This window comes from Callorhinchus milii, unplaced genomic scaffold (genome assembly GCF_018977255.1).
Source record: "Callorhinchus milii isolate IMCB2004 unplaced genomic scaffold, IMCB_Cmil_1.0 Scaffold6, whole genome shotgun sequence".
NCBI lineage: Eukaryota > Metazoa > Chordata > Chondrichthyes > Chimaeriformes > Callorhinchidae > Callorhinchus > Callorhinchus milii.
Window position 1 is genome coordinate 26,318,387 of NW_024704747.1, and position 27,899 is coordinate 26,346,285.

The window sequence follows — 27,899 nt, forward strand, 5'->3', positions numbered from 1 at the left end:
AGCAGTCTGTTTCCTTCCCACGCACTGTTGCTGAAAGAGCGGAGTATTTACTTTATTATCTTGTGTGATTGAATACAGTAATATTGTATTCCTGTTCAAGAAGGTTCATTTGAATATTCGCTGTGGGAGTTTGAGGCGTCACCTGAATTAAGAAATCTGAGAGGGATTTTTTTCCCATTGACCCGCCATCATACAATGGACAAAAGTTTTTTTAAAAAAAATCTAACAATTGTATGTTGCTTTTGCATAAGTCTTTTTGTGGGGATAAAGTTTAACTCGCTTTTTAAGAAGCGCATGACATAGCCGCAACAGATGAATACATGGTTTGTGTTAGTTTTCGTGCTACATTTTCTTTAAATGCAATTGACTTAATATGCTGTTATTCATAATCCAACAAAAGTGTGACGTTCAAATGTAAAATAAAACCGTAAAAACGATTTTTAAGAATAATAAAGTTAGGTCTACAGGAGTCCTGTAGCTCGGTGGTTAGAGCACTCGCTTTGCAAGTGAGAGACCTGAGTTCAATTCCAGGCAGAGGGCAAAACCTTGGGCAAGTTTCCTTACTCCACACAGAGACTAATAATAATCCCTCCAAAAACAATAAATTGGTCATTTTCAATCTACGACTGTTTGTGGGACATTGCTGTGCGCAATTGGCTGCCGCGTTCTCCCACAAATATACAGTCAATTCACTTTACAGTGTGTTCTGTGAAGCGCTTTGGGACGTCCTCCCGACGTGAAAAGCGCTATATCAAATGCAAGGATTATTATTATTATTATACAGGAATTGCACTGTTCATAGTCTCTTAGTTTTAGCAAAAACATGTCATTTTAGCCTTCAGGAAATCAGGAAATGCTGTCAGGTGCAGAGATGAATGCCATCAGCAGATGGCAGTAATGAACTTAATAACAGTATGTGTACGTGCTTCTATTTGACCAAACTAATGTAATTTAACCAGCACTGAATACAAACTTTCTTACAACTTAATTAGTTCCTGTTGCACATGCGGATTTCAGGTGCGAGCAGAGGTAGTGTTATGATGCCTCTAACAGTGGAATAGTTTGCATCGACTTATCTTTACTCTTACAAAGAATGTCAGTGTGTGGGAGGTTACTGAAATGCTTCCAATGTCTTGGAACCATAAACGAGTATTAGGAGTGGTGAAGGGAGAAAATTAGGGAGACCTAAATCAAACCCGAGCTATATTTTTAAATGATTTGAGGAAAAAAAAGGTGAATCAAAAGTTAAAAAGCCGTGACTAGTATTTGTACTTGGTATTGTAGGTGCTGGAATAGTCTAATCAGATTTGGACATGACACAAAAATTAATGGGAAGCTGAAGTGTGTAGAAAATTGATGTATTTGGAATCACACCAGAAATGCTAAGACCTATGCAGAAAACTGGCAATGTTTTTTATATACTGTACATACCAACAACAAAATTACATTTGTATAGTGCCTTTCACGTTGGGAGGACGTCCCAAGGCCCTGGACAATCAGTGTTTCAGACCTGAGCTGGGGGTCGGGATCGAGGAGGGTGGAGGGCAATGGGGGAAGGAGGGTGATTGAAGGTATGGTCAAAGAGGAGGGTCTTGAGATGGGTCTTGAAGGAGACGAGGGAGGGGGTGAGGCAGAGGGACTGCAGGATGGAGTTCCAGAGGTTGGGGGTAGAGTGGCAGAAAGCAAGGCGGGGGGCTGTGAAGAAGGCTGGGCCCGCTGTTCAGAGGGAGCGAGCAGGATGGTAGGGGCTTAGGAGGTCGCAGAGGTAAGGGAGAGCAAGACCATGGAGGGCTTTGAAGGTGAGGACCAGGATCTTGAACTGTATCCTCTGTGTGATGGGAAGCCAGTGGAGTCGGGCGAGGATGGGGGTGAGAGGGTCACGGCGCCTACGGTGCGGGAGAGGACAGGAGCTGGAGAGTTCTGGATGATCTGCAGCCTATGGAGGGAGGAGTTGGGGAGGCCGACAAGAAGTGAGTTTGCATAGTCAAGCCTGGATGTTATGAAAGCATGTATGAGGGTCTCGGCGGCCTGTGATGTGAGGCAGTGGCGGAGCCTGGCCATGTTGCAGAGGTGGGGGAAGGCAGAGGGGGTCATGGCATGGATGTGGGGTAGAAAGGATAGTTGAGTGTCAAACACAATGCCAATGTTCCGGACTGGCTCAGTGAGGTGCAGTGTGGATCCTTGGATGGTGATGCTGTCATAATATTGCTAGGAATTGTATTTTTAACCATTATCCTTGCATTTGATTATAGCTCTTTAACACAAAATGTTGTTTTCTGCGAAGTGAGCCAATTGTGCACAGCAATGTCCCACAAACAGTCGTGGATTGAAGTGACCAATTTTATTATTGTTTTTTTTTCTTCTTGAGGGATCATTATCGGGGTGTGGAGTAAGAAAACTTGCCCAAGGTTTTGCCATGCCAGAAATCAAACCCAGGACTCTCGCTTTGCCCTCTGCGTGGAACAGTTGATTAGTGCTTTGACATAGAATCAAATCTAGTACAAAATAATGGGATGAAAGTTTTCTGTTTCTGGCAGTTCTACGTGAAATTAGTTTGTAGTAATATGATTTTGAAATTATACAAATTCAGGAAACGTCCTTGTGAATTCAGGTACTTTGTCCTGTCTGTCTGTCTGTGCAACGTGGATGAATGCCTGAGGCATTGTATTCAATAAAATAAATGTAATTGAATCAATGTCCTTGAACCACTTTAGAATGGCTTCAGAGCAGACGCAAAAGGTAGGGTTTCAGCAAGCAGAGAAAAACTCGCCTACTGAAAACTCTCATCAAAGGTGACGTAGATGAACTCCATTACCTTGGCAGCAGATTTCAAAGCAATAAATACTGCAATATTTGGTAGGTTGAAGCTGAGCTCCAGCGCTAATAAACACACAATTGAATGAAAGCACCAGTGAAACAAAGGTGCGGATACTTATGAGAAGAGCGGGGCAAAGTTTCCTTCCTCCACACACATGCCTCTGTTTACCCAGCAGGAAGTAGGAACCCGGTGGTTAGTCGATTGCGTTTCCCCCACAAAATATACAGTCACTACACTTTACAGTATATTCTGCGAAGCACGTTGAGACGTCTCGAAGACGTGATAAGAGGTTATATCAATTGAAAAGGGTTATTATGATTATAGTATTGCCCTTTGTTTGGGGTCCCAGAATGGTAGCAGTGCAGGTTCACACTAATGCTGTAGTGAATAAAAGATGACTGTGTAGACCAGCTGCCAAGTACTGTGGGGGAAACAGCAGAACATCACAATCAATTCTCCCCCCAGTCACTGCAGCTCCAACAACATGATGGTTTAACTTCGCAACATTCTGAACTGAAGTGATAAGTAACTGTAGATGTTTAACTTTGGTCACACAACGTTATTGTTTCGGATAGGTAATCAGTTAAAGATGCAAGACCAATTTTATCCAGCCAACGCTCGTCTTTATATTCCACACGAGCCTCCGCCCCCTCCTATTCCCCTCTCCCATACCCCTCGACTCGTTTCCCCTAACGTAGGCATTACGTTTCCTCTTAAATATGTTAACGATAGCAATAAATAATCAGAAAACGTGGAGGGAATAGTGCATCTTTAAGTACTGTGCTAACTTGCTGCATTTGGTAGCGCTCCTGCCTATAATTCAGAGGTGGCTCTTTATACCACATTTATTCTTTATACCCCATCGTCTGATGGAGGTGGCTCTTTATACAACATTGAGACTCGAGCTCAGTGTGTAGGTTCGCTTGTGATTCGGTATGTGCGAGTACTGTCAGAGGTGATGTCTTTCAGACGGAACATTGAATTCAGGTTTTTCCTACATGTCCTTCAGCTGATTCTTAATGAAAAATTTGACATTGAATTCAGTCAAAATTTTACATTGCTCTGTCCAGAAACTTGCAAGCTCTCTGCTTTGGTTATCCTGAGGCCCAAAGGCTTCACTTATAATAAAATAAAAAATATTGATTTTGATTCATATAATGGAAGAACAAAACTAGTAATGGTGTTCGTGTTGGTTATGTTGAGTCATGATTGTCATATGATTTGGAGTTTCGATGTATGGCGAGTTACATTCGAAAATGTATCCTATCGTTATTTCAAATAGAGTTACAACGGAACACGAGATCGGGACGTAAATGATCCCACGTCTCTCTGCCCCGCGTGCAAAAAAAAAAGAAGTGTTTCAGAAGATGTTGATAACTGCTGCTAAGTAAATGATACGAACAAGTCAAGTTAATCAGCCAGCGCTCATTCGACAGCAATTTCTCACCGTTCACCTCCTTTGTTTATTGTCCTATATTTGTAATAATAATTGACTATAGCGTGACGCTTCTCTTTGATGACAGTTACGCAAACAGCGGAACAATTAAACCAAAAGCAAACGAACCAAAGCGCATGACTCGATTACTTTTTGTGCAACCAGAATTTACGAAACAACGTGACCATTATCTAACGTTCACATCGGAAACCAGGGGGAGGGGAGGGAGGGAGGGCGGGGAGGGGGAGGGGAGGGCGGGGAGTGGGAGGGGAGAGGAGGGGGGGGTGAGCATGAAAGTCCCTGTTGTCTTGTTCACTGAAAATAGCCCTGAACCAAATCTCTTCCTTCCAGGCAAAAAAAAAAATTTTTTTTAAAAAATTAAAAAAAATTAAAAAAAACAGGGACACAATTTAATACCATTTAAATAAAAAAAACACACACACACACACATGTCCCAGACCCAAATAATCACTAACCCCCAATCCCACCCCCACACACACACACAACCAGCCTGGGGTTCAGTCTGACTGGTTGCCCCTTTGCTGAGACTGGATTAGTCTACAGGACTTGTCTATCTCAGAGTGAGTGAGTGTGAGTGGGCAGATCTCTTTGCCGGGGAGGGAGGGAGGGAGGGAGTGTGTTTGCCTGGACAGAGAAGGAGAGGAAGGAGAGAGAGAGAAGAGAGAGAGAGAAGGTTTGCTGCATTGAGAGAGCAACAGCCCAGCACTGGAGGAGCATCCAAGGTCAGCAGCAGCTGTGCCTGTCCCACAGTCACCACTCTCTGTTGCTCTGTCAGTGAGTATCTTGTGCTGAGAAGCAGTGTCTGTGGGTATGGAGTCACCCCTCCACCCTCCACCCCCCCACCCACCCCTGGGCTTCTCTGCCCTCCTGCACATTCCTCCCCCCTCCACCCAATCCCATGTGAAAACGTTGCTGAGTGTGAATATTCATTGCCAGGTTTTGCCACATTCATTTTTCTCCCCCCCCCCCCCACCCCTCACCCCCCACCCACAAAAAAAAAGGGTAACTGACTGACTTGCAGCAGAGATTTTGTCTGTGGCACTGTGTTCTGTTGATGGGTAAAACCAGGCAACTGAAGGGCATTTGCTCTCACCATTACTAATACCCCACATGGATCTTTTGCCCCCCACCCCCCCACCACCCAAAAAAAAACAAATGCTAAATAACCCATTGCTTATCTGCAGGGCGTTGCTTTGTGAATATTTCCTTTTTTTTTGTGTACTTGGTTTCAATATAGAGGTGTAAGAGGGTACGTGCTCCTGCCCTCTTGCACTTAAAGAGACTGTTTCAACCACAAATGTACAGGCATTTCACTTTGCGGAATACTCTGTGAAGCGCTTAGAGACGTCTCGGAGGACGTGAAAAGCACGATATCAAATGCAAGTATTATTATTTATTATTGTTCTATTGAGGGATTAAGTGTGTGCTGACACCACCACAGTTGGGATGTCACAATACTAAAGTACTGGTTGGTAAATGCCAGTTTGTAACCTTGCCTAATCATTGGCGTCCCACTTTCTTTCCAAAACTTATTTTTAAAATATATAGATATATATATATATTTACTCTTCCACACACATGATGTGTTGGAAGGTTCCAGTGAACAACATGAAAGGAAGGGTAAGAAAAGGAAAATGATATGAACCAACTTAAATTTGTCTGGAAAATTGTGTGTTGGGCAACACACTGGGAGAAAACTCCTTCCGTTATTGGGTAGTGTCGCGGGATATTTAACGTTCACTTGAGCAGACAGACAGGATTTCGGTGTAACATTGAATTGGAAAGTAAGGGGGGACCCTCTGACAATGCCGAAATTTTCCCCCAGTACTGCACTAAAGTTCTCAAATGCTCTGAGTCTCTACCCTGTGATAGGAGTCCTGTATAAGTGCAAATTGTTGTAAAGTTTCATCTGGATTATGTACTTAAGTCCTGGCATGGGGTTTGATTCCCCTCCATCACCCCCATCTTCTAATACAAAGAAAATACAGTATTCCTATTTACTGATCCAAGTTGACATCTGGTTGTCTCATTTAGACAGTCAGAGCATAACTGGAAAGTTCGAACTAAATAAGGTTCGAAGTGAATTTTAAAAAAATTCAACGTAGTGAATATGTGGAACATAAAGTCATTAATGTTACTTTGAATAACTTATATAGAAAAGAACAGGCAAATGTGTTATCTGTTTGAGGACTATGATCTGTGATGTACATACACGACTGAGATGCTTGTGTGTTCTAAGAAACATAATGACTCATCTGTGAATTTACCAGCAACTACAACAAACTACATTTATGTGGCGCCTTTCACTTCGGAAGGAGTGCTTTTAGGGAACCTATTTAGGATGTGCATCAGGGCAAGAAGAACACAGGGTTTAGATGATGTTTCTAAATTGTGTGAGTTTTGCTGTTGCGGCTTGATGTTGCCTGATTCCCCACAAATACATTATTGGCTTGAAATATATGGTTAAGTATAACTAATCTGAATGTATTTTTAATAGGTATATTCAATGAAATTTGAATCTGGTCTTGACCTCTATCTTGGACATTTTTATACGTATAAACATACATTGATGACGGCACAGACGCTATTGTATGACAACTGGATCTCTTAATGCAGCGACATGCCTTTTTTTTCTGTTTTGGGTGTGTGCAGTTTCTTCCCCTCTGTTCTGCCCTCTGTCCTTCCCAATCTTTGTTTCCACCCACACAAAGTACTGGTAGAAATTTGTGGTGTTTAAAATAGTGCTTTTGTACTTTTTACTTTGCTGTTTATGGGAGGGCATGTTTAGTAGCTTGAGTAACGCCACCCTGTCCAGAAAATAAGGGAAGTTTATCAAGTTTATGTATAAAGTTACTGTCCCGAACGATTGTTTTTATAATCTGTAGTATTTGATTTCTGCTCTTCTTTATTGTTGTGGAATGGTAAAGCTTCCAATTGAAGTTCACGCTACAATTATAATGCTTATTGTGAATGCATTGATTTCAGTTGATCATTTTTCCCTTATTTATAATTGGTTTTCTAAAGAAAAGTAAACTTGCAGGATAGATCAGCAGTGTCAGTCTTATTCTGATAACTGATGTTTACAACAACATTTCAGCAGAAAGAGTTTTATCGCTAAAACCACAGCGTAAGTTGACTTGCTACTGTTACAGTAATTGCTACAAATTATGTTTGTACACTGGTGTCTAAAACAAGGGTTTCAAAAACCAGCAGTCTAGCCTGACACTCCCATGCAATGCTAAAGGGAACGCTAGATTACCAGAGGTGCCCCCCTTCAGATAAAACATCCAACTGCGGTCCCAACTGTCTGTTCGACTTGATTTGAAAGATCCCATGACACTGCTCGAAAAAAAGAGGGTGTTTCTCCTGGAGTCTTGCCGGGCCAATAACCTCCCAGATAAAATTGATCATTCACTTCATTTCTGTTTGAGTCATTCTTCTGTGACTCGGGAGCAATGATTCTTACCTCACTGCTCCCGTAAACCCAGCAGGTTGAAGCCCTAGCTAGTCGGGTGGTCCTAGGTAGACAGGCAGCGCCAAGACTATGTTCACAATAGCAAGTTACACCATTTTAGCTGGTTTCTCCAGGAAGAGAGCATTCAAATCATTCCGTAGAAAGGGCGGTGGCATGCGTGTGAAAACCCATCTGCTTTGAATAGTATTAATCATCACAATGGGTTGCCATATGTGTCAGTCACTTGGCTGACCAGACCCCCCCCCCAAAAAAATAATTAATATGAGTTTATTCTCTCGAAATAAATGATTACCAGAGGTGCCCCCCTTCAGATAAAACATCCAACTGTGGTCCCAACTGTCTGTTCGAGTTGATTTGAAAGATCCCATGACACTGCTCGAAAAGAAAAGGGTGTTTCTCCTGGAGTCTTGCCGGGCCAATAACCTCCCATTGTGTCCTTCATAGAAGCTGCTAATAAAAAGCATAAATATTTTTTGTGCTGTATTTAAACGTGACGTGGAAGCTGGAAGGAATATTCACTTAATACTTCCTTTTGAAATAAATTTTTCAGCGAGTACTTGATCTCATTGTGTAGATGTCTTACCCCGAAACAATGGCATACAACTTGTCCTTGTTTTGGGTGCTATGGACCAGATCACTCCCGGAGTACAGTAATAATGTCGGTTTGCACCAGTGGTTGTGCTGCCTGATGGCTTCCAACCACAGCTATGTAATTTGAAGGAAGAAGAGATGAGGTATTTTGCTAGAATGAGGGAACACAAATCACTGAGTTAGTTACCCTGAGCTATCGATGCACATCTGCTATCGACTGGTTTACACAGCAGCAGTGGAGTTAGTTAGGCCAGTTGATCAGCCTCTGAGCGGTTAACTTGGAAAGGACGAGGAGAATTGTATCACTGAAAAATTCCTTACGTAAAAGGTAATATATCCAATGGACACTTATTATGTTTTCTGCTTTTAAGAGTGAAGTAGATGACGCCAGAGGACTTGTCCAAGGACAATAAAAATATATTTGCAGACCGCCGATTATCTGGTAGATGGAGATAATTATGCACTCATCTACTGATCCTATCAGTATTTCTGAAAAACAATGAAGTGGCCATGTTCAAATATTTCTAATTTTTCTGTGTGTCTGCCTTTGAATACATTACATGTGACTTGCTCTACTTGTCTTTGTGGTACAACTACATAATCAACATTCATTCTTTCTTTGCAGTGACATCTAGTTAAAGTGACACCTTTTTAGAGCAACATAGGTTTTTTTTAAAAATACTTCTTCTATTGTTGCTTCTCTAATGTTGAACATTTTAGATTTAAATGGCGATAAGGTGGTGGTGGGTGGGGGGGTGCTGGTGACCAGGCAGAGGGATGACTTAGAAAAGTAGCTCATCCCAGTAATTATGAATTGCGAGTTGAGTCTGTATTAATGTTGATAAAATTGTAATTGTGATTCGTAATTACTCCCTCTTTTCTATTGGTCAATCTGCTGTTTGACACACAGAGAAGCCCATCACCGTGCTTTATGAATGTGTGCTTCCAATTGACTGATCTGGCGTGTGTACTCTCTTCCCAGAGAATTGCACTTATCTTGAAGAATGTAGGTCCAGGTTGGCAAAAGCCAAGGATTGTAGACACCCGTCGTGTGATTTTTAGAGTCTGATGAAGTTTGACCAGCTAAATATCCACAGCTCGCCACTACTCGAGTCTGAGACAAACTGAGTCTGCCACAAACGATCAATTTAATACCAAACTTTCATTGCCAAGCATTTCATCTTGGAGCCAACCCTGTTCCAAAGAAACAGCTTCCTTACCCCCTTACACATAAAACAATTTCAATACAAGTAAAGATTACAGGCAGCAGTTAACTTTGACCGAACTTCCAGAAGCAACAGATTATTATTATTATTCAGTGTGACTCTGCTCTAAGCCATTATCATATTTGCAGGACTATGTCACCTGCCCAGATAAGAAGCAAAATTACATATACTGTGAATCTGAAAGAGAAACATAAAATGCTGGCAATCCATAGCAGGTCGAGCAGTACCTGAAAGAGATTGATTAGCATTTTGGTTGCCACCCTTTATCAGACCTGTGATATCAACCCATTAGTTCTGAGCAATTGGTAACTTTTACATCGGTAATTCCTGAGAGAAGCAGTCTCCTCATACTGAAATAAATAAACTACCCTTTACTCAGATATTTTTCTGTTTGCACAATTTTTTTGAATTGTTCCAGATATCTAGAACTTTGTTTTCTCTAAGATCTACTCATCACGGAGATAAGGAGTAGCTTGGGATTTGATCGGATTCATACATGCTTGTGAATTTGTTTAAATTGTCATTTGTATAAATAATCCCAATGCTTTGTCTGCATTACCTCTTTGGTCTTGTACTTTTCTACTTCCAATCTCTGCTTGAGGATGACAGCTATATAGTTTAATCCTACTTCAATATTAAGATGGATGTCAATTTTTTTTTACTCAGGCCACACTATTTTGTGCTGTATTTTCCAATTTTTGAACTGTATATTTTATCTTCTCTGTTGAATGTCATTAACCTTGAGGCTAAAGTTCAGATTTTTTTTAACCCTAATTGCTCTCTGCCTAAGTAAATCCACTTGCACTTTTCTTATGTGAACGTGTAGGTAACATTACAATGATATTGAATCCTGACAGCATTTGGTTCGAGTGAGTCAGTTTTTTTTTGTGACAACAACCTATAGTATATGATCTCATCTTACAAATGACTCACAGGTTTATTGTACCAAAATGAAGTTACTTTAATCTGCTGGAAGTTACTTATTATTGCTTCCAACAATAAAATGGCAACTATTTCCATCCCTATAAGGGTGAGTCCCGACCCAACTGTCCAGTGCCTTGGGACGTCCTCCCGACGTGAAAAGCGCTCTATAAATGAAATCTTGTTGTTGTTGAGTCATCTCTTATCAGAAAGAGTACGTAGATGAGGGAAATACAAAAAACGCCTTGATATTTCAACCAACAGTATGGTTATGTTCATATTTGGGGAAAATGTATAATTAAGTGTAAGACCTGTTACTTCTATAAAGAAAATAAACTTGCATTTTGAGTGCCTTTTAAAATTGCGTTTGTATTGCATATACCAATTTTCTGATGGTTGAATACTTACTTATTTTCTGCTCTTTGTATATGACAGAGCTCGTCGAACCACATTGAAGCCAGGCAGGTATAATGCTGGCCCAGATATTTTGGACAGAATGCCTTAATCTTGCATGTGGATTCCTGAGAAAGCCATGGTAACCTTTTTGTTCAGTCAAACAATGATGGTAAGTGCAGAAAGTGGCAGTTGTTAACCCTTGGGGTACTTGTAGGTCCTGGGAATTCTAGGTTTTAGGGACTGACCATTTTACGTTTTCAGCTTAAATCTAGCGCTATTACGAATTATATGTATTGTTTATTAGACATGGATACATTGTTATTGCATCCTGTTTGTGTAGGGATATGTTTTCCACTCCGTTCCATACTTATTTGTAATTCTGCACATATGTTTGCTCCGAAGTAAAATAAAAACACATAATAAAGTAATGAAAATCAACGTGAGTTGCAGTTTATTTTTTAAAAAATTGTTTCAATCCTAAATAACAATAATCAAATCTGAAATAATCAAAACACTTCCGCTAATCCAGCCATCCCTCAACGGGTCCCACTTGCTCATTCTGTTCCCGCTAATCAGTTTCACTTTTAAATTCTGCTTAATATATATATAACGTTTTATTAAAACGAAACTGTTACTTTTCCTGAGACTGTAATGTTCCACTTTGGAGATGAGAGAAATTATTGACCAGTGATTGACTGTTTACTGGCACCAAATACCCTCCTTTCCTCCGAATAACTTTTGGAAGTGTAGATGGGCAAAGGTACGATTGGGTTAGGGTCAGACAATGTTTGGGTTCAATGCACTGTTGCTTTGGACCATTTGTGGGCGTGGTGGCAGTCGGCAAACCATACTCACGTATTCGAGACTCCCTTTGGGTTTAAATGTTTAGCATTCTGGAACAAAAATCTGTTCAATTTGTTTTGTTTCTCCTTCCAGTGAACAGCTTCATTTGATATATGATCAAGCTCATCATTGACTTGCTCTGGATGGTCTCGGCTATTCATCTGAACAATTCCCATTGGACGTTGATGTAATGGCGGGCCTGGCTACCACAATGAACTCCTCCATGACATCAGCTCCTTCGATGTCCATAGACAGACTTTTCCCAGCATTGTTGGAGTGTTTTGGCATAATTCTCTGCGGCTATTTCGCCGGGAGAATTAACATCATTACTTCCACGCAGGCCAAAGGTTTGGGTAATTTTGTCTCAACCTTCGCCCTCCCTGCTCTGCTTTTCAAAAACATGGTGGTTCTGGACTTCACTCACGTTAACTGGAATTTCCTTTTAAGTATACTTGTGGCCAAAGTCGCTGTTTTTATAATTGTCTGCATTCTGACCCTTCTGGTAGCCAGCCCAGAGAACCGATTTAGCAAAGCAGGCCTCTTCCCAATCTTTGCTACGCAGAGCAACGACTTTGCCTTAGGATATCCTATAGGTAAGCAACCTGCTTTCGACTTTTCTTAGCACCACTCTTAACAACAATCCTCGCATTTGATATTGCGCCTTATCACGTCTTCGAGACGTCTCAAAGCGCTTCACAGAATATACTGTAAAGTGAATTGACTGTATGCTTTGTGGGCGAAACACGGCAGCCAATTGCATACATTTCTTATTAGGGAGTTGATAAGAAATGTCCCAAAATATGGAACCAACTTCTTTCTTCAGATACAAGGTTTTGATGTGCCGATGCATTTTAAGTTTCATATTTACATACTGTAAAACTGTTTGTATTCGCTTTGCTATTAACATTTTCCATTAACGTTTACCAAATGAAACTAGCAAAACTGTTAGTAATTTGTTTTCATCTAAATGGATTAGGAGGAATACTCTTTCCAGCCCTTGTGACCATCAAGTATAAACAAGTTTGGGGCTTTTTTTCACAAAGAAATTCAGAAAAAACAACTTGTACAGTTCCACCATTGACTGTTTGTTACAGATCTGTCACTGCTGATGTTACAGTCAGCAAGAAGGTCTTGTGGTTTGTCTGCTTGTAAGGAGTTAAAACTATTCCCCTCTAATTGCTTATTGTCCATCATTCACGGCCCCCAATCTAAGGGAAGAAAAGATTAGAAAAAATGCTCATTTTAAATTGCAAGTTCCATCCCTTGCTTGCCTGCCGAGTATCTCTCAATCTTTGTGAAGGTGTGATTTTACATTGCAACTTTAAAACAATTGTGACTGCAATAAATTGATGCCGAGCTTTAGTTTGTGAAGTAAACAAGGGAAATTTAAACATTCAGTTATCACTGTGTTTCAGACATTATTTAAAAACAAACCTGCCATCTAGTTATTCTGGTGCATGGTTACCTCTCGGCATTTGAAGACTAAACATCTAAAATGTAGTCTTGAGTGTTTAAATCAGGGCTTTGAGTCAGAGTCATGGTATTGGCTTCCCCTTCCACAGTTTTTTATTAACTCAGCAATTCATCATCATTCAGCTTGCTCTTACAGTTTAACATTTCGCCCACAAAATACATAGTCAATTCACTCTACAGTATATTCTGTGAAGCTCTTGGAGATGTCTCGAAGACGTGATAAGGCGCTATATCAAATGCAAGGGTTATAACATGTTGGCGTGGTATGTACGTGTTTTGAAAAGAACCATGTGATGAACCAAAGCGTCTCTAGAGTACTAAAATACTATCGTAGAAACTTTCTGTGTTAGGATTCATCTCGTGTTATGATCCGTGTATTGTGGTGTGTCAGTAATCTGTGTTGTGTTTTCAGTTGAGGCTCTGTACATAGACACTTACCCAGAATATCTTCAGTACATTTACCTGGTGGCTCCTGTCTCCCTGATGTTGTTAAATCCAATTGGTTTCATCTTTTGTGAGATCCAGAAATGGAAAGAAAACACAACCCACCAACAAAGCAAACTCAAGACTATTGGGCTGGTACTATTTCAGGTTTTCAAAAACCCAATTGTATTTATGGTCATTGTTGGAATCTGTGGGAATTTTATCTTGAAACAAAAGATCCCTGTGTTCATGGGAGAATTCCTGGATGGTCTATCTAGTTCTTTCAGTGGCTCTGCACTCTTTTATCTTGGACTTACAATGGTGGGACAGATCAAGAAACTGAAAAAAAATTCATTTGTTGCCATTATTCTCCTCATCACAGCTAAACTGTAAGTAGAATGATCTTGCAATTTGATATTTTTCATCAAATTACAGTATTTGAATCAAGTAACTCATCATTATTACTATTCTGCGTAGTTAGTGGAATTGTAAGTGGGAACTGGAACTGAGGTTCAGTAAATATGTGGAAGGATAACATTCTTGTAGTCACTTAGTGGGTAACACCTATCTATTAATTGATAAATACTTCCGTAAAGGAGATGACTGAAAACACATGATCTTTTTTTGTGCGCTATAAATATTTCAACTATCTTCATCTTATTTTGTGCTGCCCTATCAAGTAAGTGTTCTGATGGGTGCTTTGGATGGGTGCTGCATACGGTTTATTTTTCATGTCTGTTACATTTCAGGCTTATTGTTTGACAAACTCTCCCTCCAGTGTTATTTACCTTAACCTTGTCTAGTACAAATTCTGCTGAGGATTCAAAAAAAAGGTTCAGACTAAAGTACTTACCCTTTATAGAGGTGAATACGTCTTCTAAGGTTGTTATAAATCAAATTTTGGCCTCGTCTTCGAGAAACCAGAACCCCAAATAGACCCACTTATTTTATCTGCCTTCTCTCCCCCCCCCCTCCCTCCCCCCCGTAGGTTGGTCGGTAGTCATCTGACAAGTGCAGCTATTAACCTTTGGTTCTGCATAAAATGTGTCAAAGCATCACCACTGTTCTGCTGCCCACAGCCCAGTCACACACCCACTACCCCATTGAGCAGTGGCCACACCAGTTGAAATTGCAGAGTTTCTGCAGCAAGTTGTAACACTCCCTTTACCATCTCAAAAGTAATTAGGATCAGGGGATGTAAAGAAATCAACAACGTGATAAGGCGCTGTCTAAGATGCAAGGATTATTATCGTAAAACAACCGACAATAACTGAAATAGTTAATGTGCGAATTTGACATTTATGCGTATGGCAAGGGATCGTGTCTTGCTATCAATCCAGTGCTGCAAATAAAATGAGAACACAAGTCCTTTAAGCAATAAATTAGATGGGGAAATTTGGGATTTGAAAATGTCAGAGTTAACGCACTTGATTTTAGCTCAGAACAAGTCTCAAACAGTGTAATGATCAGTGATGCAGGATTTTGTTTCATGTCATTTTCTCAAGAATTAATGATGGAATTTTTTTTAATAATTCCAGATTGGTACTTCCTCTCATAAGTCGTGAAATGGTGGAATTACTGGACAATGGCAATACTGAAGCTAATTACACTAGTCTTTCAAACTATGCATTTTTATATGGTGTTTTCCCAACAGCACCAAGTGTAGCCATATTTGCAAGTCAGTACAATATGGAAATGGAAATTGTAAGTACATTGGGATAAATATCCAAACACTTGCTTTTGTTTTTCAAAGTAACATTAGCTAAAAATCAATGGCAAAAGCAAATAATAAGGAGGAACGGTAAAGTGGCCATTTTTCCCAGGATCTTGTTGCATAGATCTCTTGATGTTTCATTATTCAACCCTAGTAAATAAAATCACTGAAAGAATATGTAATTTGATTACACTGGGCAATCTTCCATAATATATGGCCCCAGTCAGCAAGTGCAGTTTCCCCTCGGTAATGATCTGGATGATTTTATACAAGCCATCCTTAGTCACTCTCCTAGAAGAATATTCTTAAATTTATCAGGTACATTGCAATGGGTTGGATTCCCAGGCGGGGCGAAACCTTGGGAAATTGGGTAAGCAGTTGTTAGTCGATTGGCGGATCATTTTCAGGAGGGCAATAATCCCTTCTAAAATAAAATAATAATAATCCGACCCCCCAAAATGGTTCACTCAATCCATGACTGTTGTGGGACACTGCTATGAGCAATTGGGCTGCGCAATATACACAGTCAATCCTCTTTACAGGATATTCTGTGAAGCGCTTTGAGAGTCTCGACGACATAAGGTGCTATTTCAAGTGCAAGGATTATTATTATTATTCTCCATTAACCATGAAGTATTCAACCAGTTTTGAGAAATCTGCCTTTTGTTCTTCTGTGTGACTTTGTGAAAGGGTAAAATCTTTCCTTGTTTTTGCAGGTGACGCCTGGGATGGTGATAAATACATTTGTATCTGCTCCCATCATGTATATGTCTGCGTGGCTCCTGACTATTCCATCCATGCATGCAAAGTTGTTGCTATCTGCGTTACAGAGTGTCAGCTTTGATATAAGTATTGTCACTCTGTTTTTTCTGGTTAGTATCTAGCCTCTATAAAAAATATTCTTTCACACCACTATGTATTTAAAGTAGCTTATTAACGATTGTGATTTTAATTTTTTTTTACTTATTACCTGTTTCAAAGGGACAATAAAAAGTATCGGAATAGTTTACGGACATATTTGAAGCTTCAACTGGTTTCTAATGGGTGTTTGATTTTTTTTGTGCAATAGTTGATTTATTAATTACTTCGCTTAAATGCAGCCTATTTGATTGCCACAATTCAGTAGGATCAACGATGTGCGTGTGTACATACTTCATATTGACTGAAAACATTGTGCAAGCAATAACATTGTCCAAACGGCAATTTCTGTCTGGAATCTCTTATGTCATGGTGGTGGGAATTAAAAGCCTCTGTTTTGCATTAACTTCAGCATATTTCAAACATGCATTTGTAAACATTTTGAAGCACTAAGCAGATTTTGAAACAAATGTAGATAATAATCAACATGTAGGCCACACAGAAATGTATGATCAGCAATAACCGCTTCTGTTTTTTTCGAAATAAGTGAGTAATTCTGCTGAGGGTGGGTGGGTGATAAATTGTCCAAAAATCTGAAAGTTGAGAATTATGTAATTATGTGCCGCAATGGATTACAGTCCAATATACAGTCAATTCACTTTACAGTGTGTTCTGTGAAGCGCTTTGGGACGTCCTCCCGACGTGAAAAGCGCTATATCAAATGCAAGGATTATTATTTATTATTATTAACCTCTGGAATTACAATTGAATTCAGAGTAGCCTGAGAAAGGTAAAGCATATTGTTTACACAGTAAAGGAAATCCAACTCCAGTGATCTGACGTATGTGTGAACCATTTTTGTTTAGATTTGGTCTTTGGCTGTCATGCTATTGAGCAAGAAGTTCAAGCAAATGCCTCACCTCTTTACAGTTAACCTGCTGCTTGCACAGGTAAGTCTGTAGCTGTTGAATCTGTTTTTAATTGCTGTATGCAACTAGCTGCCACGTTTCGCCCACAAAATATACAGTCACTACACTTTACAGTATATTCTGTGAGGCACTTTGAGACGTCTCAACGACGTGATAAGGCGCTATATCAAGTGCAAGCATTATTATTATTATCTTATATTATTTATGCTTACTTACCCCCGACTGCAGTATCTACGCTATACTATTCTCAATTAATCTATCTATCAAATTCTCCCACTGCAATCATGGATGGTTAACGCATTCTAATGCAAATTCATCTTAGTTTGAGTGTGGTAAGTAGAGAGTTTGAGAGCAAAGAGATGCATATTGCAATATACTGCTTGGTCGGTGAGTCTATAAAACTGTATTAGTGCCTGTCTTGCAATTATCTACCAGAAAATCTAATCATGACCAAGATGATAGGATGGATAGTCAGAGTTAAATGGGGATGGAGTGAAGGGAAGAAAGAGGATTGTAGGGAAAAAAAGTCTGTCTTGGCTTTTTTTAATCCAGTATACTGTTATGGACAGTATACATAATATTTCAATCTTTCTGCTTAATTTAGCGACTGATGTTCAGTCATACCTAATTGTAATATTCCTATAACCGATGCAGTTTTGCTTCCTGATCATATTCCCACACCATAAAATCTCATTTGCTATTTTTCTAGTAAAATCAAGTCTTAGTTTGTCAATTGACCTGCCATTAATGTCCTTAAAATTGCTTTCCAGTGTATGGTCTCTGTGGGGATGATCATGTGGTATTTTATCACCAAGCAAACTTATCGCCTTGGCCAAGTTCTGGTGTTCATTGTTTTGTACAGTTCTCTATACAGTACATACATATGGACAGGTAAGTGATAAGATAACATTAAAAAGGAAGAATGTTCTGCTGATCTTGCTTGACTCATTAGCTTTCTGAATTTGACTTAGTTGTGTACTAGCTCGCTCATGTTTCTTCCTTTTGTGTTGTTTAACGACACGTCTGAAATTAAATGTTCTTTAGTCTGGTATAATTTGAAATATTAATGTAAATTATAATTTTATGATGAGTAAGAAATGTATCTGTTCCATCAGTCTGTTTACAGCTTTTTGTAAAATTCCATTAATTGGCTCTCAAACTGCTGCAAAGTGCTCAGAGAGTGACTACTAAACAGGTTTTTGTCAGATTTGATAAACCTCGCCAAATAATGTTTAACATATTGATAACCAATTACTTTCAACAGGTCTGATCGCATTATCATTGCTCCTCTTAGAAAAAAATACGATTAAGCAAAGTGGATTTTTCATTGTTGCAGGATGGGGGTAAGGGAACAATAAAATCTTTCAATTTTTCATCTCTTCCCTATACCAAGTAGAATTTAATTTTGTACGTAATCCTTTCATTGTGGTAATTTCATGAGTGATTTCTTTGCTGTACTTATTAGCTGAATATTGACGCATGAAAGGGCATCAAATATATTGGCCAAGTACCCAAAAGTACAGGTCGTTTCATGGTTCAGGCTGCGTGATGGGATGCAGCAAGTGTTTTACTTGTGCAATCGTTTATTGAAAGAAATGAACAGTGGAGTTCTAAATTGCGAGTTGTATAGACATCCTTGTATGGCAGGAATTGCACGTCGCCTGGACGATTAGAAAGGATTACAACTGATCTTTAATACTTTTTATTGATTGTTAATTTCAAAATTAAAGCAAATCCTACAGTATATAATGTGTGTGCATGTATATATATATATGTGTGTGTGTGTGTGTGTGCGTGTGTGTTTACATAACTTGAAGAATAACACACCACAACATAATTATACCATTGTTCGAGCTTTAAGTTGGCACATTCTGTTTGGTCAGGATACCAGCACTCATCGTGGGGATCCTGTTGATTACTGGGCACCCCAACACACGGAATGATTGTGATTCAGCATTCTTTTATGGAAACGCTCAGGTGAGAATTAAGTAACTGTAACTTTAAAATCACCTGCAGAAATCTGTAGAGTTGAAAATGCTAATAGTTATCTCTTGTCCTGGTGCTCCGATGGACACATTTCTCAAACTAGCGAAACAGGTAAACCTGTGACTCAGTTCAGATCAAGATTAGTGTAGTTTGTGAATCCTGGTCTCTTCAATGCTCATCTCAATAAGCAGACTGGGCCATGGTTTTAACTTCTCATTCGAAAGATGCTGTATCAAACAATGCAGAACACACACCCCACCCAGTTTTCCATATCAAAGCGCTATGTTTCCTTTTAAAGTTTGTTCATGTTGTTTGTATGTTTCTTACCCCCCCCCTTTCTCCCACTGAAGAGTATTGAATTTGTTTTTTTGCAGGTCATCAGTACTGCAGTGGTGTTATCGTGTAGCATACTTATTGCGGGGTTGTCATTGATGTGTTTGAGTCGGAATAGACAGCAGAACACTTACCAGATCCTGGAACGTAACTCTGTCTCCAGCAATGTTGTTGAGGAACCTATGTTGAAGGACCAGAGTGAAAATGTAGTTACAGTTAACAACGAACAGCCTGGGACGGAATTAGTAGTTGAAAAAGGTAAATGAAGATCGTTTCCTGAAATTATGCTGCATCATGCATAAAATTTACTCTCTATAACGGTTTGCACCCGAGCTGGGGGTTGGATTCGGGAGGAAATGGAGGCCGGGGTGGGGGAAAGCAGGGTAAGATGGCCGATGGAGCGGTCAAAGAGGATGGTCTTCAGATGGACCTTGAAGGAGGTGAGGGAAGGGGCGAGGCAATTGGACTCTGGGATGGACTTCCAGAGAGCGGGAGCAGAAAGGCTGAAGGCTCGACTGTCAAGGGGAGGGAAGGGTGGGTTGGTTTAAACCCTATTACTTCACTATTCTTTATTTCAGAAACAGAAATCTGTGAATGTCAAGTGAAAAATGGAGGCGAATTCTGTTGCGCGAGCCGGCAAGATCCAAATCACAGCAGAAGTGTGAATGAAGCATTACTGTGTCAAAATGGTACATTTCTAAGAAACAAAACCCCTGAGTTGACCTACATGATTGTGTAGTTGTAATTACTTTGTGAGGATTTTTATGCCATGTAAAATATGAAGCACGCAGTCGAAAACGCAATGATAATGTCATAATTTTGATTTTCATGCGGGAATGTTACTATAATTTATTTAGCTAAGATCCTATTTGGCCAAATGCGATATTTAAATTATTTTCTGGTTGGACACATAACATATTTTACGCTGTCCTACAGTATCTCTGTTTTTAATTCTTCTGAATGGGGGGAAAAACTGTGAATAAAGTACACAGGTTCCGGAAGCAATTTTTAAAAAAAAAATTAACCAAGTTTATCAGTCATCGGTGGACAAAAGCAGCCTTTTTTAAAAAAAAAATTAGCCTTTTACCTCAAGGACCCAAGTTCAAACGTGATGAAATCCACACATGCTCTCTCCACTGAGATCCGATATGGTATATTCGGAGTCGGCTGAATCACGCTTCGAGTGGTTGTTTTGAGTGGTAACCATTAATTAAGCTCTAATTGACAGTTTAACTAAAAAAAAATCACAAGCGTGATTGATGGGAAATGGAAAGGTTCAGACTGTTGAAGTCGGGAGTTGTTTTCCACCAAGTGCTTTAAAATAGGAAGTGTTCTATTCTTAGTGTCAGTATTCTTGCTGTGGCTGAAATTCACCAACATTTTTTTCGCAACACCCAGAAGTTGATATGGTTGTTACAACAACTACAACCAGTTGTTACAACAACTACAACAACAACCTGTAGTGTCCCAGAGTGCTTAAAAGCAGTTACAGAAACTTTCCCAATTTCCACATTTTCCTTTTGGTGACACTGGACTGTAACAGTCCCCAAGGAACATAAAATATGGACTTTATCGCAGATTCCCCCTCCAATCCCTTTTGCGTTTTCATGTGATTTGAATGCCTTCAATAAAGTTCTGTTCTCAAGAGATGCTTCTATTTGGAGGAGAATTAAAATGTACAAAACACGAGACTCTGACAACAGTATACAATTTACGTCTATTACTATAAACTGCATTAATTCGCTGCTTTTATTAAATCAAATTGCAGTGGCAGTGAGTTAAAATGCAAATAATTACATTTTGTAAAGAATGCTACTACCAGAGTTCGGCACAATGCACTGTTTTTCTGTTTGCAATGCATCATCTGATCAGTTGTATTCTCTAATTATAGAATATGTTTATTTTGTCTCATGGCAGAGCAATGCAGAACACTGTGCACCTCTGAAAACTGTATGTTGGTACAAGAGGAACAGCTTCTGCAGAATGCAGATCCCCAATTGGGCAGACATGTGCTGCTGTGTCTGCTCCTCATCATAGGCCTCTTTGCTGTAAGTTTTACTGTCTCTGTGAAGCTATTTAGTTCAGATAGTGCATCCTCTACAGTGTTCAATTTAGTTCTTCCACCCCCACCCGCCCACCCCCGGTGATATCATCCGCAAACACGGGTTTCCACATGTATGTGGATAACACCCAAGCCTACCTCTCTACTCCACCTTTGATTCCAGATTGTAGAATCAGCCCATCGAGTCTGCACCAGTTCTTAGAACAACCAAGATTCATCATGTTTTGCCTGTCTCCTGGCAGAAATCAAGGCTTGAATTAGTCTCAACTTTCTTCGGCTAAACATAATAATAATAATCCTTGCATTTGATGTAGCGCCTTATCACGTCTTTGAGATATCTTAAAGCGCTTCACAGATTATACTGTAAAGTGAAGTGACTGTATATTTTGTGGGTGAAGATGGAAGCTCAGGTCTTGCCAATGCATCCTTGTTCCTGGCTATGCCTTTTCCAGCCTCGTTATCCAATTGACTGAACCTTGCCGTTGGGTTTGACATTCAGCTCTTTCCTTCCTCATTTCTGATCTCTGACCACAACATCTGGTCTGTATCTTCTCCATCTCTATTTCGCATGCATAATAATTGCTCTTGAGGGCTGCAGAATATGTTCTGTATAGAGAGGAGTAAGAGAGGGGTAAACAACATTGATTGTGCACAGGAATTTTTTTATGTTCTCTCCTGTCACTCAAATCTAGTGAATATTTAGTGTGTTAGCAGTCCAATTTGTTTGCTCGATGTATTGTTTTAGTTTTGATTTCGACAAAGGATCACACACTCAAAGTATTTTAGTCTTTATAATTCCTGCAGCTTCAGTGTAATGATAATATCAGCACTGGAGTCTGTTAAATAGCCCATTACTGTCTTGATGTTGGGATTATTATACATTAGATGAAACTACTCAGGAAAATAGCAAAGACATCCTCAATAATCTCTGGTACCAGCAGTTTATGAATGTTGAAGCTTGTTGTTGAGCTATCTTACAAAATCACAAGTTTGTCTAACATTGAAAATAATTGAAGAGGATGTGGGTATGTTCTTGCAGGAATTCTCTATTTCAAAATAATTCTGGTTTCAATAACAACAAACGATTGCCATTGCCTGAACACTAAGAAAATAAGAAGGTACTTTGGAGTCTCTTGTTATCTTGAGTGTTGGAGGGAATTGGCTCAAGCACAAATAGTAAGATCAACAGAGTAGGAAAGAAAATAAAAGTCAGAGCTATGTGAGTTGAAACAGTAAGTCAAAGAGAACATAATTAAATTCACGTGTGCATAAAGTGAGAACGATGTAGTAGTAAATCTAAATGAAAAACACCAGAATATGAAAGCAGTAGATCAATTTACAGCTGTGGTGTCGAAGTATCTTAAATTGTAGTATCCATGACCACTTTTGCAAATACTTCCCAGGTTACCAGTGCGATTATCACTAACTTTTCAGACAGCTGCTATAAACTGTGACCTATATAATATCTATGCAGATGGAAATGATCTCTCTAAATCAGAAATGCCAGGAATGCACCTTTTATTTTCCGGCAATGCTTTGACACTGAGTCGCGTTCCAAATTCAAATCAAAGTGAAATCGTGTGAAATTACGGGCTGCAACAAAGTTGCTTCAAACATATCAAAAGTCATTTTCAAAGGACATAGTTTCAATGCCCAGTAAGTTTGACGTGACATTTTATTGGCTTCGGTTTCTGTTTGTTCTGGCTCCAGTTCTCAAAGCTCCGAATGGTGGGTCTTAGATATTTTCTAAGGTTTCAAAGTCCCGAAAAGAAAGAAGTTGTTCGGTTTCATTACAACCATTACCGAAGTAAATCTCACTGTAAATTGTATGAAGTTTTTTTTTTATTCTTGACTATGTTCTGTGTTGTATTGTTTTACAGAATGTCTCCAGTTGCTTGTGGTGGCTGTTCAACCACGAACCGGGGCGTCTGTATGTTGAACTGCAGTTCTTCTGCGTAATCTTCAACTTTGGTCAGGTTTGTAGTTCGAGTTTACTACTTGGTGATGCGGTGTTTTTGATATCAACTGTAAAACGTGACCAATTCAACCATAAAATGTAAGCGATTTAAATGCCAAAGAATAACAAATTTTAATATTGCGTCAAAGAATCAATTTGTTTCCTTCTGTTTCTTTTCATTTAGGGGTTTATTTCATTTGGGATATTTGGACTCGACAAACATTTAATCATTCTTCCGTGCAAAAAGAGGTAAATAATTCACCGTGATAATTTAGTAACTTCCTTCCAATCAATACCCCCACCCAAAACAATTGAAAAACAAATTGCACCAATATTTATTAATACTGTAGATTATTAAGCAGAAGCAAGAGAGTCTACATTTGAATCCCAAGCCTGATTATTATTATAAACTCAGTCTATATCAAAATCAAGTTATGGATTCTGTGATCTACCTAATGACGTTGGTAATTTGTTGTATATCGTGGAACATTTTTTTTCATATGACTCAGTGCACTAAATTTGTGGTGGGATTTAATCCCTTTGTGAGAGTACATTTTGCGTTGATGAGAAGATTAGAAATGTTTCAACAAAGGGGGAAGGTGGGAGGGTAACAATATGACGGGAGAGTGTTACTGCCTTGCTCTTATAAACCTTCTTGCAGTCTGTTTGGCAGCAGCCTATGATTTCATCACCTGCCCACCCTCTCAATATCTTGAATAGTTTATGTTGGGGTGAGGCTAAGAGCAGGAGACACATTCATTTTAAACAGTTAACAAGTTCAATCTGTTAGTCCCTTTGCCTCGCGCCCTCCCTTCCTATTTTCAGGACTCTGCTGAAGACCTTTCTTTTTGACCGCGTCTTTGGTCACCTTCCCCCCCCCCCTCTCCCCCCGGCTCGGCCCCGAGATCCGTTACTGTGAAGCGCTCTGAGACGCCGTCCGGCGTGGAGGGCGCGATATAAATCCAAGTTGTTGTTGTTGTTAGTAATTCGTTCCTGTTAATTTTGACAGACTGGAGTTCCTGTGGCATGGAAGAGACATAGCGGCACAAAATGACAGTGCAATAAGAGAAGAAATGAAAATGACCTGCCAACAGTTTGTTCAGTATCATAAGAACCAGTGTGCCAGTGACATAGTAAAGGAGAGAAGGTACGTATGTGCATCAACTGGAAATTTTCGTACATTTTCATGTATAGTCCTGTAAGCATGGTGTGAATGTTTTTCCGTGTGTGTATGATTTGCCTGACGATAGATAAGGATTTTCGCTGATTTATTTTTTCCTTTTTGTTGCTTAAGATTTGCTAGATCTCTGCTGCTGTTTCTTAAAGTCTGTGGTTTTGGTGTTTAAGTTTGTTGCTCTGTTTGTTTCTGTAAAAGCTTGCCCTAAGTCTGATGAATTTCACATTTGCTGTCTACCCTCAAGCTATTGACTATAATCTTAACCTATCTAATTCCCTGTACTTCGTACACAAAACGGCACATAAAGTTCTCTCCATCACAATGCTTAATTATGGTTATAAATTGAATACTAAAGACATTTAATCTGCACAGTATCATACATTTTAACATTCCTATTATACCTTTCAGCTTTCTCTCTCTTTTTTTTTTAACGGTGTTTATAACTCAGTCTGTGCTTACAAAGGTTGTTCTCAATGTTGTGTCTCTTCAAGTAGATCTTGCGTCAGCTTCATGTCTGTTGTCTGGCTGAATAATTTGATCCACACAGTCCTCGACATATCAGGCTCATTCCAAATAATCAAGCATGTAGGCAACAAAATGATGGTATTTATTGTTCAAAATTCTTAAAGACTGGAAGGTTTTAATTATTAATAAAGGATGATGCAATGCAGACATTTGCGTCCAATGTCTCCAGGCCCAACTGTATAACAAAATGCACACAAAATTCAGCAGGTGGCACTTCCTGTTTGACAGCTTCCCACGCATTTTTGTTAAAAAGAAAATGCTGACGTTCGGGTTGACCTCACTTCCTGAGACATAGTGTGTCAGAATGAGACACTTGACCCATTCTTTAAAGCAGCGATGGCCAATTTGAGGTCGTGCGGCCCTCGTGACCATTCCTACCTGTGTGTAATGTGGCCCGTGGGCCTAACCTTGCCCATCCCTGCCGTAAAGGATAAAGTGTCAGGGCCTCTTTGTCTTCGCTTCGTGTTCTTGGCTAATGGTGGGGTTTAATCCAGTGGGAGGTGGAGGATGCTGAATGAGGAAGAATGAAACTTTAGTGTCATTACAATCTCTGTTGCTCTAGTTTGTTATTAGTAATATTTATTAAGACGAATAGAAGCATAACCGTTGCGCTGAGTAAGAACATTGGTATTTGGTGCTGCTTTTATACTTGATGCTCTGCACTGTGGTTAACTGACTGGGGCCAAAAATGAAACAAAACACCTGATTTTGGGATTGTGGGAATGTACACCGTAAGGTGACCTGCTCTTTGATGATATGAAATATTGGCCCGTTCAAAGCTTCAGACTTGTCCAGTGGAACTTTGAGCAGTTAATGGGAAGCAAGTTCAGTACAACTTTAATACATCTTTAATGAAACAGCAGCAAATGTGAAACACACAGCTCCTGAAAGCAGCCCCTCCAGGATATTTCAGTAGATTTTTCCACGGGATTTTACACTGTCTGACTGAGCTCCCCTTTATTCCTACACCTTTTGTTCAACATTGCAGCAGTTCACTGCCAACCATACAGTGTAAACACAGAGCTTACGGTATAAAAGCAAAACTTATGTCAGGTAAGTCAAGGTCCAGATAACTGAGACATTGTGAAGCACGTTGGGCTGATCATTTTAAATTGGAAGGTGTAATAAAAATTTTATTTCTGGTTACGTAATCTACACTGGTCTTATTTTATGGAGAAATTGATTATCCCTCTGATCGCTAAAGTGGCTTAGAATTGCTATTGCTTAAGGCTTTTTAAAAACGTTCGTTGTAAACATTTTGGATTAGGAACTTCACAGTGGATGCGGAATGCTATTGTGAATTGCTGCAAACCTTCTATCCCAATCTATTAAGCTTCACACGCTACCCCATGTGAAGGGCGCTATATAAATGCAAGTTGTTGTTATTGAAGTGTCTTGAGTGTTATTTGACGCACTAGAAGTCTAATCAATGAGCAAATAATACAACACTTGTGTGTATATATAAATCTTGGGGTAACACTGTGATATATTTTCATCCATTGTGACCCTGACTTGTGTAGATTTGAATATTGTTTGGTTTATAACCGATGCTATTTTATTTCGTACTATCCTACCTTTTTTCTGGCAATTCTTTGCTGTGTCTTTTCCTGTGAAACAGTGATATGAGACTTGCCGACCAAGTGGATGAATCATTACTTTGACACAGGTGCGGTGCACAAAGCTACACAGATGTCTTCCAGGGATGTCATCTTGTGGACTGGTTGATTCAAGTGGGTCTGGCCCATGATCGAGGTGAAGCTGTGAATTATGGAAACCGACTACTTAAAGGTGGTGTCATTCAGCATATCACTGAGGACTATTCATTTTGTGATGAGTCTCTGTACTATCGTATGATGCCGATGGTGCCGTATGATCTTAACCGTTATTAGAACTACTTGAGAAACTCAGGATGAATCCTACAAAATGTTCCTTTTTATTTTGATAACACTGGTAATTTATCATTTTAATGTGTTTTTATTGTGAGTTCTGCATATTATTAACCAAAGAGTTTAAAAGTCTTGGCTGTTGAAAAACAATTGATATTGTTTCAAATCTTACCAAGGTTTAAAATACACGTTACCTGAGGTTATATAAACCTTTGTACAAACTATAAACCTACTGATTATGGAACATGATTCGCTGTAAAGCTCTGTTGCGTTGAAGACTCTGTGAGACTACACTGAGCACATTTGCTTTCCATTTGAGGAGAACTAAGCAAAGCTGATAAATATGTATTTGAAGCAAGTGGGAGGTTACGAAGCAAACCACCATTGCGTCTGTGCCATAAAGTTACTCAAAAAGGTTTAACCTTTTTTTGTGGCCACGACAGTAAAATATAACAACTCGTATCTGTGTTCGCAGCTTCAATGGAACAGAACGGGTAGGTTCAAGCTTTTGTAATAATTTTAAACACTGCACTTTAAATTAGATGTACTTTTAAACCATATGTGAAAGGCATGCAGAAAGAAGTCGGTATGAAAGCTGAATCCTCCAATTCTATTTATTCAGAGTGTTGCACTTTTTTTAACCTCCTACTTATTTCTCTGATGCTGAAAATGGATTGTTACTTTTAACTTGATTTACAGCAATATAATGCTGTTTTAAAAAAAATACTGAAATGATCTGTGAACTGTTGGAATGTCTTGGTATTGTAATAAATAATTTGATATGTTGAAAAGTGTCCTTGATTGTTGTAGAGCAATTCCAGATTTTAATACTCCTGGGCTTCGAGTTTGG

At 39.4% G+C, this 27,899-nt stretch overlaps 1 protein-coding gene across 3 annotated transcripts; it reads left to right on the forward strand.

The window, feature by feature from the left end:
• The first annotated feature begins 4,906 nt into the window (after positions 1-4,906).
• gpr155a (G protein-coupled receptor 155a) lies at positions 4,907-27,835 on the forward strand. 3 transcript variants are annotated; one of them, XM_042336299.1, is made up of 17 exons: positions 4,907-5,048; positions 10,923-11,052; positions 11,820-12,319; positions 13,612-14,011; positions 15,161-15,326; positions 16,053-16,208; positions 17,061-17,144; positions 17,894-18,014; positions 18,388-18,466; positions 19,007-19,100; positions 19,484-19,700; positions 20,027-20,131; positions 21,360-21,490; positions 23,385-23,480; positions 23,646-23,710; positions 24,471-24,608; positions 26,830-27,835. In XM_042336299.1, the coding sequence occupies exons 3-17, from the start codon at positions 11,917-11,919 to the stop codon at positions 27,050-27,052; spliced, it is 2,478 nt and encodes an 825-aa protein (XP_042192233.1). In that variant the 5' UTR covers positions 4,907-5,048; positions 10,923-11,052; positions 11,820-11,916; the 3' UTR covers positions 27,053-27,835. The 3 variants fall into 3 exon arrangements, with proteins under 3 accessions (XP_042192233.1, XP_042192232.1, XP_042192234.1); XM_042336298.1 differs by lacking the exon at positions 4,907-5,048 and having other exon boundaries at positions 20,021-20,131; XM_042336300.1 differs by lacking the exon at positions 4,907-5,048 and having other exon boundaries at positions 20,021-20,131; positions 26,782-26,894.
• The last annotated feature ends 64 nt before the right edge of the window (positions 27,836-27,899 follow it).

Excerpts from the sequence above, each read along its gene's own strand:
- gpr155a (XM_042336298.1), top strand. The coding sequence starts at position 11,917 with ATGGCGGGCCTGGCTACCACAATGAACTCCTCCATGACATCAGCTCCT. Across the intron at positions 21,491-23,384 it reads TCATCATAGGCCTCTTTGCT|AATGTCTCCAGTTGCTTGTG; the intron begins GTAAGTTTTACT and ends ATTGTTTTACAG. Across the intron at positions 23,481-23,645 it reads TAATCTTCAACTTTGGTCAG|GGGTTTATTTCATTTGGGAT; the intron begins GTTTGTAGTTCG and ends CTTTTCATTTAG.